General features: G+C 52.7%; 1 protein-coding gene across 2 annotated transcripts in view; it reads right to left on the bottom strand.

Annotated features, from left to right (window-relative positions):
- LDLR (low density lipoprotein receptor) overlaps nucleotides 1–16,184 on the bottom strand; it is a 32,600-nt gene that overhangs the window by 3,423 nt on the left and 12,993 nt on the right. For both annotated transcript variants that reach the window (XM_030300649.1, XM_030300658.1), the window contains exons 5-16: nucleotides 15,258–15,380; nucleotides 13,406–13,528; nucleotides 12,060–12,179; nucleotides 11,486–11,611; nucleotides 9,320–9,491; nucleotides 9,001–9,228; nucleotides 6,088–6,206; nucleotides 5,739–5,878; nucleotides 3,558–3,699; nucleotides 3,293–3,445; nucleotides 2,860–3,042; nucleotides 115–192 (exon numbers count right to left, since the gene is read on the bottom strand). In XM_030300649.1, coding sequence (XP_030156509.1) covers nucleotides 115–192; nucleotides 2,860–3,042; nucleotides 3,293–3,445; nucleotides 3,558–3,699; nucleotides 5,739–5,878; nucleotides 6,088–6,206; nucleotides 9,001–9,228; nucleotides 9,320–9,491; nucleotides 11,486–11,611; nucleotides 12,060–12,179; nucleotides 13,406–13,528; nucleotides 15,258–15,380 — 1,707 coding nt within the window. The remainder of the gene's footprint in view (nucleotides 1–114; nucleotides 193–2,859; nucleotides 3,043–3,292; nucleotides 3,446–3,557; nucleotides 3,700–5,738; nucleotides 5,879–6,087; nucleotides 6,207–9,000; nucleotides 9,229–9,319; nucleotides 9,492–11,485; nucleotides 11,612–12,059; nucleotides 12,180–13,405; nucleotides 13,529–15,257; nucleotides 15,381–16,184) is intronic.

Here is a 16,184-nt window from a genome sequence, read left to right as displayed (position 1 = left end):
GGGCGGGGGGGGGGGCGCCCCCATCCTGGGCGTACAGGTGGACCGGACCGGCTGGCTGGGCAGGGCGGTCCTCCGGCGGGGAGCCGGGAAGTGGGGCGGGCCCGATGGGCTTACCGATGGGGAGGATGACGTACAGGGCCCCCACGCTCCTCGGTCTCTCCTCGTCTCCTCTGCTGGCAGCGTCGCCCAGGGCTGCTCGGGAGAGGGGAGAAAGTGAGGTTCGGATCCACAGCGAGGGCCACGGAAAACGCGGCAGGTGTGCGGCCGCCGACACACGCGAGAAAAACGCCTGGTGCTGCTCGGCGTCCTTAAAAGCTCAAAGCGACTCGGAGGGACTCCCGGGTTTGGGAGGCACCACACTGGGGCCTTATTCATTAGCAGACACGGTTATGGAGCGGATTTAAGAGGGCCCTTCAGGGGCGCCTGGGTGGCGCAGTCGGTTGAGCGTCCGACTTCAGCCAGGTCACGATCTCGCGGTCCGGGAGTTCGAGCCCCGCGTCAGGCTCTGGGCTGATGGCCCAGAGCCTGGAGCCTGTTTCCGATTCTGTGTCTCCCTCTCTCTCTCTGCCCCTCCCCCGTTCATGCTCTGTCTCTCTCTGTCCCAAAAATAAAATAAAAACGTTGAAAAAAAAAAAAAAATTAAATAAAAAGAGGGCCCTTCAGCCAAGTGTTACGAGGCCCTGGGAAAGGGGCCAACGGTCTGGGAGGCAAAAGCCTGCAGGTACGTTCTCAACAGTTGGTGAGGTCGCTGGTGGAATTTTTCACCCCGGGTCTGCATTTGATGGAAATGAGACCGTTCTGGGTGGGGCAGCGGCCACCACGTGACTCCATACCGTGCAGCAACCCCAGTGCCTGGCTTGGATCACGCCGAAGCGCCCTAGTCCTGTCTCAACTGTCCCCAGTTAATAAATATTGGGGGAGACCTCGTTACGCAACCATGAATGTGCACCTGAGCCCTGTAAGGGCCCCGTGCAAATCAAAGTTTAAAGTCCTTCAAGCAGGCAAACAGGCTGGGAAGACTGAAAGGCCACACCTGGGTCACATGTACGCAGGTCACCAGTTAAAGTCAACCCCACCTGGGTGCATGGAATTTCTACTTTGACATCGGCTCAGATTTAAGAAAACTTTTAACAAAAATAACTTAAGGTGGGGTGCCCGGGTGGCTCAGTCGGTTAAGCATCCGACTCTTGATCTCGGTTCAGGTCATGGCCTCATGGTTCATGAGACTGAGCACAGAGCCTGCCTGGGATTCTCTCTCCTTCTCTCTTTGCACCTCCCCCTCCCTCAAAGTAAATAAATAAATAAACATTAAAATAAATAAATAAATAAATAAATAAGGCAGCAGCAAGATCTTTGAGAAGTTTTTCCCCTTAAAAGGACTCATTCACCAAAATCGAGACGCCCTAGACAGGCCTGTTTGTGAAATGGGTTTTCAAGCAGGGGCACCCCCAAGCAAAAAGGTTTCCCGGCCTCCCTTGACCACAGCAGTCCCCGCTTTACCTTGTTTATGGTTGCACAGGGGCTTTAGCTACTCTGAGTGGGGGGAAATGTCTGAAACTTGCTGATGCGCCCCTTTTTTTTCTGGCCAAAAAAAAGTCTAGGGGCTCCATTTTCTAGCTGATCGAACTCCAGGACAGGGGCCCCCTGGTGGCCAAAGAGATGAATGGCAAGTCTTCCACTGATTTCACCGAGAGCCCAGCTCTGACCTTGAGGCTGGTAGGGTGAGGACAGAGAGGCACTTCCCACAAGCAAAAACTTTGAGCCTCCCCCCTGCCTCCCACCAAAAAGACTTTAGTAATCAAGTAACATCCTAATATGTGTGGTGTTTTTTGGTTTTTGTTTAATAAAAATTAAGGCCAAGATCCCATGACAAAGGATCACATTTTTAGGAAGACAGGATCTGACTCTACACTTGCCTCTTTGAGACCCTGGCTCTGATCAAACTATATTTACAAAACCAAGTGTTTGGCCCATGGCCCATAGTTTGGTGATTTCTTTTTTTTTTTTTTTTTTTTAATGTAGTTGGGCACCTAGGTGGCTCAGTCAGTTAAGCATCTGATTTTGGCTCAGGTCAGGATCTCACGGTTTGTGGGTTCGAGTCCCCCATTGGGCCCTCTGTTGTCAGCTCAGAGCCTGCTTTGGATCTCTCCCTCTCTCTGCCTCTCCCCTGCTCATTCTCTCTCTCTCTCCCAAAAATAAACATTAAAGAGGCACCTGGGTGGCCCAGTAGGTTAAGCATCTGATTTTGGCTCAGGTCATGATCTCACAGTTCGCAGGTTCAAGCCCTGCATCGGGTTCTGTGCTGACAGCTCAGAGCCTGGAGCCTGCTTCCAATTTTGTGTCTCCCTCTCTCTCTGCCACCCCCCTGCTCTCTCTCTCTCTGCCACTCCCCTGCTTGTGCTGTCACGAGTGCGCTCGCTCTCTTGAAAATAAACAATAAAAAAAATACTAAAAAAAAAATAATGTAGTAAAATATTATTTAAGTGCTGGGCTTTTGGTACGCCCTCAGATGGTGCCCAAGGGAGTGCCTCACCGCCTCACCCTGGCCCTGTTGGGCAAGTGCCTGAAAACAGGTCATCAAAGGGGCCTAGATAATGTTTCAGGTCCCTGTGCCTGGAGGACTCTGGGATAAGCCACGACCACGCACCCAAAGCCTTCACACGCCTTAGGGGGGGTTGGCGGGCACTGTTATCAGCCCCATTTAACAGAGAGGGGAACGGAGGCTTCCGCGAGGCACAGGCCAGGTCAGAAAGTGCAGGGGCGAAAGGTAAGCCCACTCCATCCCTTCACCAAGATTCCCTTGGCCCATTAAGATGCCCGAGCTGTTAAACCAGGGCCCAGGGTAGTCCCGACGTCTACCTTGGTGGGACACTGTCACCGTCTCAGGCGTGGTGAACTCAGGGCTGGCCACGGACCACGGGCCGGCTGTGTGCTTTGGCCCCGCAGTTGGGGGGCGCACTGTCGTCCTCACGGCTGTGGAGCGCACCGTTGGCCTGACCGTGACCGTGGAGGTTGCCCGGGGGGTCACGACAGGTTCGGGCTCTGAAAGAAGAAACATCTCCTGAGTGCCCCGCGGCCCAAGTGCCCCTCTGATAACTGTGCTGCTCGTGACCACGGAGAGGAAGTGCATGCCGTTGGCCACAAAGAAATAAAATCAATGTAGTGAAAATTGAAACCCGCTAGTAACGGTGTTGTTATTCCATCATTGGTTGTACTCCAAACGGGAGATTCACGAGTGTTACAGACACAAGGGTGGCGGAAGCAGGACTCGTGCCCAGGCTGGCACCCCTACCTATGAGGCAGCTCCTCATGTCCTTGGCCAGCAGCATGCCATCCGGGCAGGCACAGGTGAACTTGGGTGAGTGGGGGTTGATCTGTGGGGCCGGGAGACACAGGTACTGGCAGCCACCGTTGCGGAGGGCCGTCCTCTCACACCAGTTCACCCCTGAGGCGGAAGAGGCAGGGAGTCAGGGTAAGAACAAGATTAGAAAATTCTGGAAAGTTCCAGAAATAACAGCAGGGAAGCGGAGAGGGGGAGGCAGTCACCCCGTCTTTACCTCTTGGCTGTGTGAGGTTGTGAAAAAGGACAATGTCCTCCGGGGACAACAGGTTTTCTGCTAGCAGATTAATGTCTGAGCCGGTGAGGCGGTTGGCACTGAAAATGGCTTCATTGATGATGTCTGTCCAAAATACTTTATCCTATACAGGCATGAAAAGAGATGGCAGATCCCATTAACCATGGGCAGAGGGCACACGAATCTCCGGGAAGAAGCAGCACTAGGTGGCACTAGCCTCGTTTATTTTTTCTTCAAAAAAAGTTTTGGGCGCCTGCCTGGCTCAGTCGGTTGAGCGTCTGACTTCGGCTCAGGTTGTGATCTCACGGTTCGTGAGTTCGAGCCCCGCGTCGGGCTCTGTGCTGACTGCTCGGAGCCTGGAGCCTGCTTCGGATTCTGGGTCTCCCTCTCTCTCTGCCCCTCCCCTGCTCATGCTTTGTCTGCCTCTCTCTCTCTCTCTCTCTCAAAAATAAACATTAAAAAATTTTTTTACAAAATAAAAAAGTTCTAATTGTGGGGCACCTGGGTGGCTCAGTCGGCTTGGGGGTCCGACGGCTTCGGCCCAGGTCACAGTCTCACAGTTTGCTGACAGCTCAGAGCCTGGAGCCTGTTTCAGATTCTGTGTCGCCCTCTCACTCTGCCCCTCCCCTGCTCACACTCTGTCTCTCTCAAAAATAAATAAAAACATTTTTAAAAACTCAAAAAGTTTAAATGTATAAAATACACACAAAACTGACCATCTTAACCCTTTTTCAGTGTGTTCAGTCGCATGAAATACATTCACATGGTTGTGCAGCCCTCCCCACCACCCATGCCCCAAACTTTCTCATCTTCCCAAACTGAGACTCTGTCCCCATGAAATACTGACTCCCCACCCCTTCCCCCAGCACCCCCCCATCTACTTCCTGTCTCTATGGATGGGACTCCTCTAGGGACCTCATGTAAGTGGAATTCTACAGGGGCGAGTGGGTGGCTCAGCTGGTTAAGCATCTGACTCTTGATTTCAGTTCAGGTCATGATCTCACGGTTCATGAGTTCCAGCCCCACATCTGAGGTTCGAGCCTGCTTGGGATTCCGTCTCCCTCTCTCTCTGCCCCTCCTTTGCTCACCCGCATGCACACTTTAAAAAGTTTAAAAAAAAAAAATGGAATTCTACAGCATCTGTCCTTCTGTCCTTTTGTGTCTGGCTTAGTTCCCTCAAGGCTCGTCCGTGTTGGAGCATGTGTTAGAATTTCCTTCCTTTTTCAGGCTGAACCACATTCCAGTGTATAGATACACATCTTGTTTAGCAGATCAGCTCTGATGGGACACCCAGGTCGCTTCCACCTCTGGGCTGTTGTGAATCCTGCTGCTTGAACACGGGTGTACGAATATAGCAACATTTCCTCAGAGCCGTTCTCTGCTGTGGCGCTACTCGCGCCAGACAACCCACTTTGGCTGGTCCCCTCTTCTCTTGGAAGGGTGGTTACCAGCCTCTATCCACTAGGAACTAGTAACCCCCCCTCAAGTGCAACAACCAAAGTCTTCAGAAAGTGCCAAATGTCCCCTGGGCGGCAAGATGGCCTCCAAGTGAGAATTCCTACTCTAAGACTCTTTTGGAGAGGGCGTGCTCGGAGGGCTCTGTTGGGAGAGTGTGTGATTCTTGATCTCAGAGTCTTGAGTTCGAGCCCTGCACTAGGGGTAGAGTTTACTTAAGAAAAAAAAAAGAAAGAAAAGAAAAAAAAGCAATGTGGGGGCCCCTGGGTGACTCAGTTAAGCATCTGACTGTTGATTTCGGCTCGGGTCACGATCTCATGGTTTGTGGGATCTAGCCCTGCGTCAGGCTCTGTGCTGACAGCATGGAGTTTGCTCGAGATTCTCTCTCTTAACCTCTCTTTCTGTCCCTCCCCCATTTGTGATCTCTGTCTCAAAGAAAAAATTAACATAAAAAAAAACCCCAAAAACCAAGCAACAACTCTTTGACTCTTTTGATGAGAAGAAAATAGAAATAACTCCAGATCTAAGACCTTTTTACAGCCACAGACAGTCTTCTAAGTTAGTCCTGGCTTGGATGAACTAGACAATGTGGGCTGACCCATTAGCCTGAGCGCTTATGCCTCCTATGTCAGTCATGCTCAGTAACCGGGACTTGGATGTGAATCCCCTCAGGCGCCCAAGGAGCAACCACTTGCTTCCAGCCCCCACCTCAAAGATGGCCAAGGAGAAGGGGTGTGCCAGCTTTTTCTCATCCTCCAAAACGGTCTTCCGGTTCCCCCCGTTGACATCAATGCTCGAGATGGAGTGGAGCTTGGAGTCAACCCAGTAGAGGCGGCCACCAGAAAGATCTAGAACCCACAGTGGACAAGGAGAGGTCACACGCCGACGCCCAAGGGGCCCGGGCCTGGCCACTCCACTCCCCGCAGGAAGGAGCACCCCCAGGGACCCGGCGGCGATGTGCCCAGAAAAGTAGCCCCAACAACCCACCACCATGTATGAGTGACAACCCCATTCCGGGGCCGTGTGGACCCCAGGGACCACGGTCCCAAGGACATACCCAGGGTGATGCCATTGGGCCACTGGATGTCCTCCGTCACTAGCGAGTAAACATCGACGCCGTTCAGACCCCCCTTCTTGATCTCGGCGGGGGTTCCCCAATCCGTCCAGTACATGAAGCTGGTGGGAGAGTAGCATGAACAGGAGAAGGTCAGTGGGGGAGGCGCCCAGCGTGCCCCGAAGAGCGGCCTCCATCTGGAGCAGCAGGCCAGGAATTGTAAGAAGCCCCCAAGGAGGGGCGCCTGGGTGGCGCAGTCGGTTGAGCGGCCGACTTCGGCTCAGGTCACGATCTCGCGGTCCGTGAGTTCGAGCCCCGCGTCGGGCTCTGCGCTGACGGCTCGGAGCCTGGAGCCTGTTTCAGATTCTGTGTCTCCCTCTCTCTGACCCTCCCCCCGTTCATGCTCTGTCTCTCTCTGTCTCAAAAATAAATAAATGTTAAAAAAAATTTTAAAAAAAAGAAGCCCCCAAGGAGACCTTGGACTGGTTCTTCTGCTAACCCTAGTGCCTGCAACATGGGGAGACCTGGCAGGATTTAGAACCTTCAAGAACAAAGGGAGACTTTGATTCCAATGTCAGGACCAGGACCCGTAATGTATACCCTTCAGCCTTTCTGAAGGCTTTTACACGTTTTTAATTTTATAATTTTTTTTTTGCTTTAAAACGATTTTTTTAATTGTGGCAAAATATACGCCACATAAACCATCTTGATTGTTATTTATTATGTTTGTTTTTGAGAGGCAGAGCATGAGTGGGGGAGGGGCAGAGAGAGAGGGAGACACAGAATCCGAAACAGGCTCCAGGCTCGGAGCCATCAGCCCAGAGCCCGACGCGGGGCTCGAACCCATGAACCGTGAGATCGTGACCTGAGCCGAAGTCGAACACTCAACCGACTGAGCCACCCAGGCGCCCCAAACCATCTTGATCGTTTTTAAGTATCCAGTCAGTGGCATTAAGTACACATAGACCGCCATGCAGCCATCCCCACCAGACATCCCCGGAACTTTCCCATTTTCCCAAGCTGAAACTCTGACCCCATTAAATGCCGCCTCTTCCTTCACCTCCCCCAGCCCCCCGCACCCACCACTCGGCTTTCTGACTCTATGAATGGGACTCCTCTAGGGATCCCCTGGAAGTAGAATCCTATAATATGTGTCCTTTTGTGTCTGGCTTCTTGCACTTAGCATAATGTCCCCAAGGTTCGTCCCTGGTGCCAGAATTTACTTCCTTTTTGAGACTGAGTAAAATGCCATTGGGTGGACGGACCACATTTAGTTTCTCCTTCGTCCACTGGGGGGGCCCATACCCTGGCAGCGGTGGACGTGGGGCTACAATCCCTGCTCACGTGCCTGCGTTCGCTGCTTTCCCATCTACACTTAGAAGCGGATCTCCGATGGCTTTTGAGCCTCTGAAGAGATGCTCGAACTCACAAGTAGACAAACGTACCAGCAGTCTCCCCATAATGACTGGCAAGAGTGAAAACCTGCTGCCGACAGTGAGGGAAAGGAGTCTTCGGGTGCCCTTCTGGACAGAAGGTCGGTTTCACAATCCAGGTGCTGAACGACAATTTGCTGCTCTATCCACGCCCGTACCCCCGGAGCTAGTAATCCAACTTCCGGAATGAAGAATCTAGAATCTACAGTCCTGCAGGTAAACTGCAGTGACTCACATTCAAAGGTATTCAAAGGTATCTGCAGCCTTTGTGTGAGGTAAGGGGGAAAAATAACTAAATTTCCACACACTGGGTACAAGGAAATCGTGGCTCAATAAGCCAACAGGGAACGAACCCCATACACCAAACGAAAAAGCCAGATGAACACTGCGTGATCACGTGTGGCTATTTGTGGGGGGAAAGAAACACAAGAGCAGACGGCACACGCGCTCACACGCACGCACGCACGCACCACGACTTGTATCTAAGTGGTTTTCTCCGGGAGTCTCTCTCTTTCTGAAAGCTGCGGGAATAAAGTCACTCAACCGAGTGGCCCTCCGCCAAACGAGAACAAATGTTTTGTTCAATGGGGACCCAGGCCTACCTGCACCCCAGCTCTAGCCCACCTGATTCGTGCTTCTCTCCCGAGTTCCCCTTTCCTCTGATTGTTGCCGCCAGGCTGCCCTTCCAGAATTGTGCAATTCCACACCCAGAAGGTGTAGTGTAACAGGCGCAGTACATGGGGCGGGGACACGGGTACCCCCCAAGTGGGCCCCGGAGCTGCTGAGTCAGCCGCGGGCCCTGCAAACACCCTCCTGGGGGCTCCGAGGCGTGGCGACCTTCACTCCCCGTGACGTCCTCCCCAAAACTACCATCAGGGCTGACTGTTCTGACCTTTCCTGTCCAGGCACAGGATACTCGGCCATAAAATCCCAAATCGGGATTTAGATAAGTACTAATTTTGAATACCATTTTAAACATCCCTACTTTGGGGCGCCCGGGTGGCTCAGTCGGTTAAGGGTCTGACTCTTGGTTTCGGCTCAGGTCTTGATCTCATGATTTTGTGAGTTTGAGCCCCCGCATCGGGCTCTGTGCTGACAGCATGGAGCCTGCTTGGGATTCTCTCTCTCTCCACCCCTCCCCTGCTCACACCATCTCTCTCAAAGTAAATAAATAAACTTTAAAAAAATCCATATTCTAACTTCTGGTTTGGGGGCTCTCGGCCTGAGGGCACAGCTTTCCAGGGCCCGCTCCCATCTCGGGGACCACAGCGAACCTCAAGAGGGGTCGGCCCCTGGCTCCCAAAGGGTGGGTGGGGGAAGAGCGACTGTTCAGGTCCTGCTTTTTCCTGAGAGCAGGAGCTGCTGTGGCTGGGGACAGTCCAGCTCGGGCACACGCCTTCCCCCGGTTGGAGCCCTAACCAGTTCTTGAACCCCGCCCGTGTTCTCTGTTCCTTCCGTGGCCCTCGGCTTTAGCAGCACCCACCCGTGAACGGGATCCACCACGATGGCACGTGGCTTAGAGCCTTTCTCCTTGAAGAGCGTCTTTCTCTTCACACCCTTGGTGTCGGCCACGGAGACGGTGCCCAGGATGGAGTCTGTCCAGTATATGTTGCTGTGGATCCAGTCCACCGCCAGCCCATCGGGGGCCTGGAGGTCCTCGCTGACGACGGTGTCATAGGAGGAGAAGCCGGGGGCTCTGTCGATTTGGGTACTGAGGGGGAGGAGCAGGGGAAGGAGAGCGTCAGTGAGAGGGGCCCCCGCGCCACCGGGGGTTGAGCGCTGGGTGTGGCTCCAAGGCTCACCTGTAGATCTTCCTTTGGGACAGGTCGGACCAGTATATTCTGTTACTGGCCACCTCGGTGTCCAGGGCGACCACGTTCTTCAAGTTTGGGATGAGGCTGGTGTATTCGCTGCGGTCCAGGGTCATCTTCCTCACCTCGTGGCGGTTGGTGAAAAACAGGTAGGCGATAGTGCCTGGGAACACAGGAAGGACGCTCAGGGGAGCAGAAGGACCCCCCGATTCCCGCTTGTCACCCTTTGGGGTCTGACTGAACCAGAGAAGACACCCAGGATGGGGCGGAAAAGGCCCCCCTAGTGTATTAACCATGTGGTTCTGAGGCCCTGACATCCTGGGCCTTGCAGAGCAGAAGGGACAGCCCCTCCCAGGGCCAGCCAGCTCCTAGGGACTGTTCACAACCCGCCTCAAGTGCAAATGAGCCAGCCCATACCTGCCACCCCCTCTACTGGGCTCTCGCACTCTGGGCCACTATCCACCTGCCTGCCCGGGTCACCCTGGGACAGACACCAGACAGCACGAGCAGCGCCCCGGCCCCAGAGCCTGCTGGGATTCTCCCGTCCAGCCAGTCGTGAGCCTGCTCACCCTGCCTCACCTCACGCCCGAGGAAACCACAAGAGGCTCCAGCCCACGTGTGCCCCCTCTCACTCTCCCTCGGAGCAACCTGGCGCTTCCCCGTATGGCCCCTGGGGCTGCCACGCCCCCTCCTCTTGGGAACTGTAACAACCAATCTTTCCAGTGGGGTCGTCTCCTAATCTGCTGGCCTCACCATGCTCGAATGATAACAAAACCTACATTTTAAAACACTGGGTCCCACATCTGGGTGACTCAGTCAGTTAAGCGTCTGACTTTCGCTCAGGTCACGATCTCAAAGTGTGTGAGTTCGAGACCCGCATCTGGCTCTGTGCTGACAGTGCAGGGCCTGGAGCCTGCTTGGGATTTTCTCTCTCTCTCTCTCTCTCTCTCTCTCTCTCTGCCCCTCCCCTGCTCATGCACTCTCTCTCTTTCTCTCAAAATAAATAAACTTTAAAAAACAAATATAACACTGGGTCCCCAGAATTTTACATTTTGGAACATAAATATGAAGAAATGATAAGTTAATGTGTCCACAGGGATTCCTTAGGGCAGGAAATTCTGCTCAGTGCTGTTCATATCACGTTTTCCCTCACTGATCCTCACACTCCTAGGAGGCCAGGGGTGTTGTCAAAGTCCCTTTATACAGAAGGGGATCGGAGCTCAGAGGGGAGGACACCAGTCCAAGGTCACACCAACTAGTAAACGGCAGAGCTGGGACTCAAACCCACGTTGTCCCGACTCTGGCGGCTGTGCTGTAACCATGACACTGACATTCACCAATGAGCTGACCACGGGAACAACGGACCTCACTCAGGACCCCTCCCCACAACACCACGCCTACCCCTGGGAAGGATCTGTATAGACACTGGCCCTACAGGTTGGAACGAAAGTAGTATCTCAAATCCTAGAGGGTTTTATGATCTCTGTCCCCAGTTTTCCCCAGAACCAGGAAACGCACAGGGGTGTGACAGAGGGAGCCCAAGGAACGGTCACAAAGGGATGACAACAGGGGAGAAAAACTTCAAGGTTAAAACAGATCCTTGAGGAAACGGAAGGCGATCTAAAATATTTCAGCAAGGGGTGCGTGGGTGGCTCAGTCAGTTGAGCATCCAACTCTTGGTTTGGGCTCAAGTCATGATCCCAGGGTTGTGGGATTGAGCCCCATGTCTGGCTCTGCACGGAGCGTGGAGCCTGCTTAAAATTCCTTTTCTCTCTCTCTCTCTCTCTCTCTCTCTCTCCCTCTCCCCCTCCTACCATTCATGCTCTAGCTCTAAGAAAAACGAAAAACAAAAAGACCTCCCAAAACAGCTGGAGGGGGAGCGGGCCCTTCATAGGGCCATTGCTTTTCACCTCTTGTCCCCTAAAGCCATTGGCCGGGCTGGGGGCCGCAAACCATTCCCTGTGCAATTGACCTGTGTCCCCAGAGAAGCTGGACATGTGCGGGCAGCCTCCCAGCAAGTTCCTAACTGGGCCGCTCATCCCTCTGCCAGAGGGCACACGGTCTGCCCGGGCCTTTGGAGTGTATGCAAAGTTCACATGATGAAACCCGCCACCGCATCTGCTCCCGGCGCCGTCCCTGCCCCCGCCCCTGGCTCACCCACAGCCTTGCAGGCCTTGGTGAGGGGGTCCAGCTGGAAACCCGCCTCGCACTCGCACTTGTAGCTGCCCTCGAGGTTCACGCAGAGCTGGCTGCACACGTCGGGATCCTGACACTCATCGATATCTGCAAGCCGGGACACAGAAAGGGGTTTGGGGCTTCTTCCTCATGGGGTGCTGATGGGAGTGAGGGCTCCCACCGACAGCCATCCCTCCCAGTGGCGGGGTCTTGGTGACCATCAGGTTCAGAAATGAACACACTGAAATAGCCAAGTGTCATCTCCAGCAGTGACCCTGACCTCCCCGTTCACCTCAGGGGTGCAGCCAAGCAGAGCAAAGGCTGCGTCAGCCGAGATTTCTTTCTTAATTATTAATCCCCAAAGTCAAGGACAGGGTGCTCCTCGGGGGCCAAGCCTGTGCTAGAATGGCCCGTGCATTTGGCACCTCATCAAATCCTCCCTACAGGCCTGTGAGGTCAGTACCGCTTTCGTGCCCACTTAACAGACGGGGAAACTGAGGCACAGAGGGTTGGGCCACCACACGAGGGGAAAGGGCCGAGGCGGCTCGGGAATCACCTTCACATCTTCGCTGGTCCACCAGCTGGAAGCCCTCGGGGCACAAGCACTCATAGCCGATCTTGAGGTCGTTGCAGATGTGGGAGCAGCCGCCCCTGTTGTCCAGACACTCGTTGGTCTCTGCGACAGGAGGGACACAGACCGGTCACGCTCAGGTCATCAGCCTCCCTGCGCTATCTCATCAGCCTTATCGTAATCACCACAATGACGTGGAGGCCAGTGAACTACCAAGTCCCCTAAAAGGTCTTAAAATAACCACTGTCACGTGCAATGCCACGGATGAACCTGGAGGACATTCCGCTGAGTGAAATACGCCAGGCACAGATGGACAGATACTGGAGGATTCACTCCTAGGAGGTCCTTAGTGGAGTCAAAGTCAGAGACAGGAAGTAGATGGGGGGGGGGGGGGCGGGGAGTCAGTGTTTCACGGCGCAGAGGCCCAGTTTGGGAAGATGAGGAAGTTCTCAAGATGGATGGTGGTGAGGGCTGTAGGACCACGCGAATGTACTAACACTGCTGAACGTTACCCCTAAAACTGGTTAAGAAGGTAAATCTGAACGTTATTTTTTTGTCAACCACATTTCAAAATGTTCTTGATTATAAAAAAATAAAAACTGTGTTCCACAGTTGCATATATGAACTCCCAACAGCCCTATAGATAGCTCAACTACAGTTGGGGAAACTGAGGCCCAGGCGAGGCTAAATCACTTGCCCAACAGTGCTGGACCGGACTCAGGGCGCTTAAGGTCCAGCATCCACGACCTGGCGCTTTTCACAGGGCTTCGGCCAAAGCCAACCCACCATCTGTTCTTGCCCGAAAGCTAAGGACAGTTTTTACCGTTTTTAAATGGTTGAAAAGAAAAATAAGAATCCAAAGAAAACCAGTATTTTGTGCCACATAAAAGGTCCGTGAAATCCAAACATCAGTGTCCATAATAAGGTTTTCTTGGAGCACGGCCACACGCATTCATGTGCGCATGCGTGTACATCTGTCTGCCGTTTTCCTGCTATAACACCCCGTTGAATAGCTGTGACAGACCTTACAGCTGGTAAAGTCCAAAATATTTACATAGTTATGGTTCACGGAGCACTGCTGAAACTTTACAAGCATCCCATCAGCCACCCCCAGCAGGGTATGTGAACCATCACTGTCCCATCCTACAGATGTGACCACAGGCTTGGAAACAAACCCCCTTATCCCCAAGGACCCCCATGTCCGTGTCGCCCCGGAGCTAAAGCACTCACGGGCACGGTTGGGCAGGAGCCTTGCAGCCCCAAAGTATCCATGTCTGAGTCCCACTCCAGCTCCCCACAAGTTCAAGAGCCACCTGTATCCCGAGGCTCACCGCACTCCTTCAGAGGCTCGTCCGACCAGTCCCGACAGTCCCGGACCGAGTTGCACACTTTGTCCAGGGTGATGCATTCGCCGCTGTGGCACTTGAACTTGTTGGGCCCCTCACACAGCGTCACTAAGAGCCAGAGAAGGGAGTCAGGTGCTTCTGAGCTGCAAGAGCCCGCTCACTACTCTTTATTAACATGATAGTTCATTTATACGAGATTATATGTAAATGTATTCATAAATAAAACATGATGTAATCAGTGTCACAGAAATAAACCGTTAAAAATGGTGACGAAGGCAAAATTTGTTATACGCAGGTGACTACAATTTTTATTCAGTTAGCTAGTTTGAGAGAGAGAGAGACAGAGAGAGAGAACGCGCACATGTGTGCGCGCAATTGGGGGAGGGACAAAGGGAGAGGGTGACAGAGGATCCAAAACTCCAAAGCGGACTCCACACTGACAGTAGGGAACTCAATGCGGGGCTCGAACTCACGAACCATGAGCTCATGACCTGAGCTGAAGTCGTACACGTGAGTCACCCAGGCACCCACGTGAGCCACCCAAGCACCCCTAACACAATTTTTAAAAAGCCCATTATCAGAATTTAACTTCTTGTTCACAAAAGTTTGTTTCAGGGGCGCCTGGGTGGCTCAGTCGGTTAAGCGTCCGACTTCGGCTCAGGTCATGATCTCGCGGTCTGTGAGTTCGAGCCCCGCATCGGGCTCTGTGCTGACAGCTCAGAGCCTGGAGACTGTTTCAGATTCTGTGTCTCCCTCTCTCTCTGACCCTCCCCCATTCATGCTCTGTCTCTCTCTGTCTCAAAAATAAATAAACGTTTAAAAAAATAAAAATTAAAAAAAAAATTTAAAAAAAAGTTTGTTTCAGTCTCTAAGTACTATAATTAAAAATATTTTTTTCTCCATCAAGACTTTAGATCAAGAGTTGGACACTTAACTGACTCCGCCACCCAGGCGCCCCACAAGGATACTGTTTTTAAAATATTGTTCATTGGGGCGCCTGGGTGGCGGAGTCGGTTAAGTATCCGACTCTTGGTTTTGGCTCAGGTCATGACCTCACGGTTCGTGAGTTCAAGCCCTGCATCAGGCTCTGCGCTGATGGCACAGAGCCTGCTTGGGATTCCGTCTCTCCTTCTGTCTGCCCCAACCCTGCTTGTGCGTGTGCACGCCCTTAAAAAAAAAAAAAACAAGGGGTGCCTGGGTGGCTCAGTCAGTTGAGCGTCCAGCTGCAGCTCAGGTCATGATCTCACGGTTTGTGAGTTTGAGCCCCGAGTCGGGCTCTGTGCTGACAGCTCGGAGCCTGGAGCCTGGAGCCTGCTTCGGATTCTGTGTCTCCCTCTCTCTCTGCTCCTCCCCTGCTCATGCTCTGTCTCTCTCTCAAAAATAAATAAACATTAAAAAAAAATTAAGAACAACAACAAAATAAGCCCACTAGTACCCTTGTGTTACACGTGTCTCACCACAGTTTAAAACAATTTTTTAAATTAACTCTGCTGATGAACACCTGGGTTGCTTCTAGCATTTTGCTGTTAGGCCAGTGCTGCTCTGAGTGATCCTGAGCCCATCTCTGATTACAGGTGCGAGTTTCTCCGGGGTCATTCCCGGGAGGGGAATCCCTCCACCGTAAGCTCAGGAAAGTGCTTAACATCGAACCGTACCGTGTTACCCCTGAGCTCAAAGACAGGAGCTCTGCACACTTTGACCTCGTTAAATCTCAGTCCTGAAGCAGGTGATTTCATAACATACATGTTTTCAGGTAAATGGAAGTGAAGTTCAGGGGGGTTGAGTAAGTTGCCCGAGGACGCACAGCGCACGCAGGGCTGACCCGAGAGGAGCTCACCATTGATGCAGCCAAGCTCGTCGCTCATGTCCTTACAGTCATACTCCCGGTCGCACTGCCGGCTACCATGGATACAGGTCCCATCCGAGCACTGGAACTCATCAGGTCGGCACGTGGCGACAGCTGGGAAAGACAGGGAACATGTTGGTTTTTCTCAAGGGAACCCCGAAGACAAAATAAACTACCACCTTTATTGTTTTGTCTTAATTTTTTTTTTTAATGTTTATTCTCGAGAGAGAGACAGACAGAGACAGAGACAGAGTGTGAGTGGGGGAGGGTCAGAGAGAGAGGGAGACACAGAATCCAAAGCAGGCTCCAGGCTCTGAGCGGTCAGCACAGAGCCTGATACGGGGCTCAAACTCACAAACTGCGAGGTCATGACCTGAGCCGAAGTCGGTCGCTTAACTGACTGAGCCCCCCCGGGCGCCCCTCAACTACCACCTTTAAAACAGCAATTTCCTGGCTGCCTTGGGCATCAGAGACAGCCTGTAACAGGAAAGACATTAGCGGTGAAAAAACACACTCTACGACCTCCATGAGCAGGAGACAGTGCCTCGTCATTTTACCTGCTTCTCACCCCAGGAACACCAGTCTTCATATTCAAAATTTTAGGCAATGTAGATTTATTTATTTATAAATGTTTATTTAATTTTTTTTTCAACGTTTTTATTTATTTTTGGGACAGAGAGAGACAGAGCATGAACGGGGGAGGGGCAGAGAGAGAGGGAGACACAGAATCGAAACAGGCTCCAGGCTCCGAGCCATCCGCCCAGAGCCTGACGCGGGGCTCGAACTCACGGACCGCGAGATCGTGACCTGGCTGAAGTCGGACGCTTAACCGACTGCGCCACCCAGGCGCCCCTATTTAATTTTTTTTAAAGTTCATTTATTTATTTTGAGAAAGAGAGCACGAGCAAGCAGGGGAGG

Source organism: Lynx canadensis, chromosome A2, assembly GCF_007474595.2.
Source record: "Lynx canadensis isolate LIC74 chromosome A2, mLynCan4.pri.v2, whole genome shotgun sequence".
NCBI classification, from domain to species: Eukaryota; Metazoa; Chordata; class Mammalia; order Carnivora; family Felidae; genus Lynx; species Lynx canadensis.
This window is presented reverse-complemented; position numbering and strand designations above follow the sequence as displayed.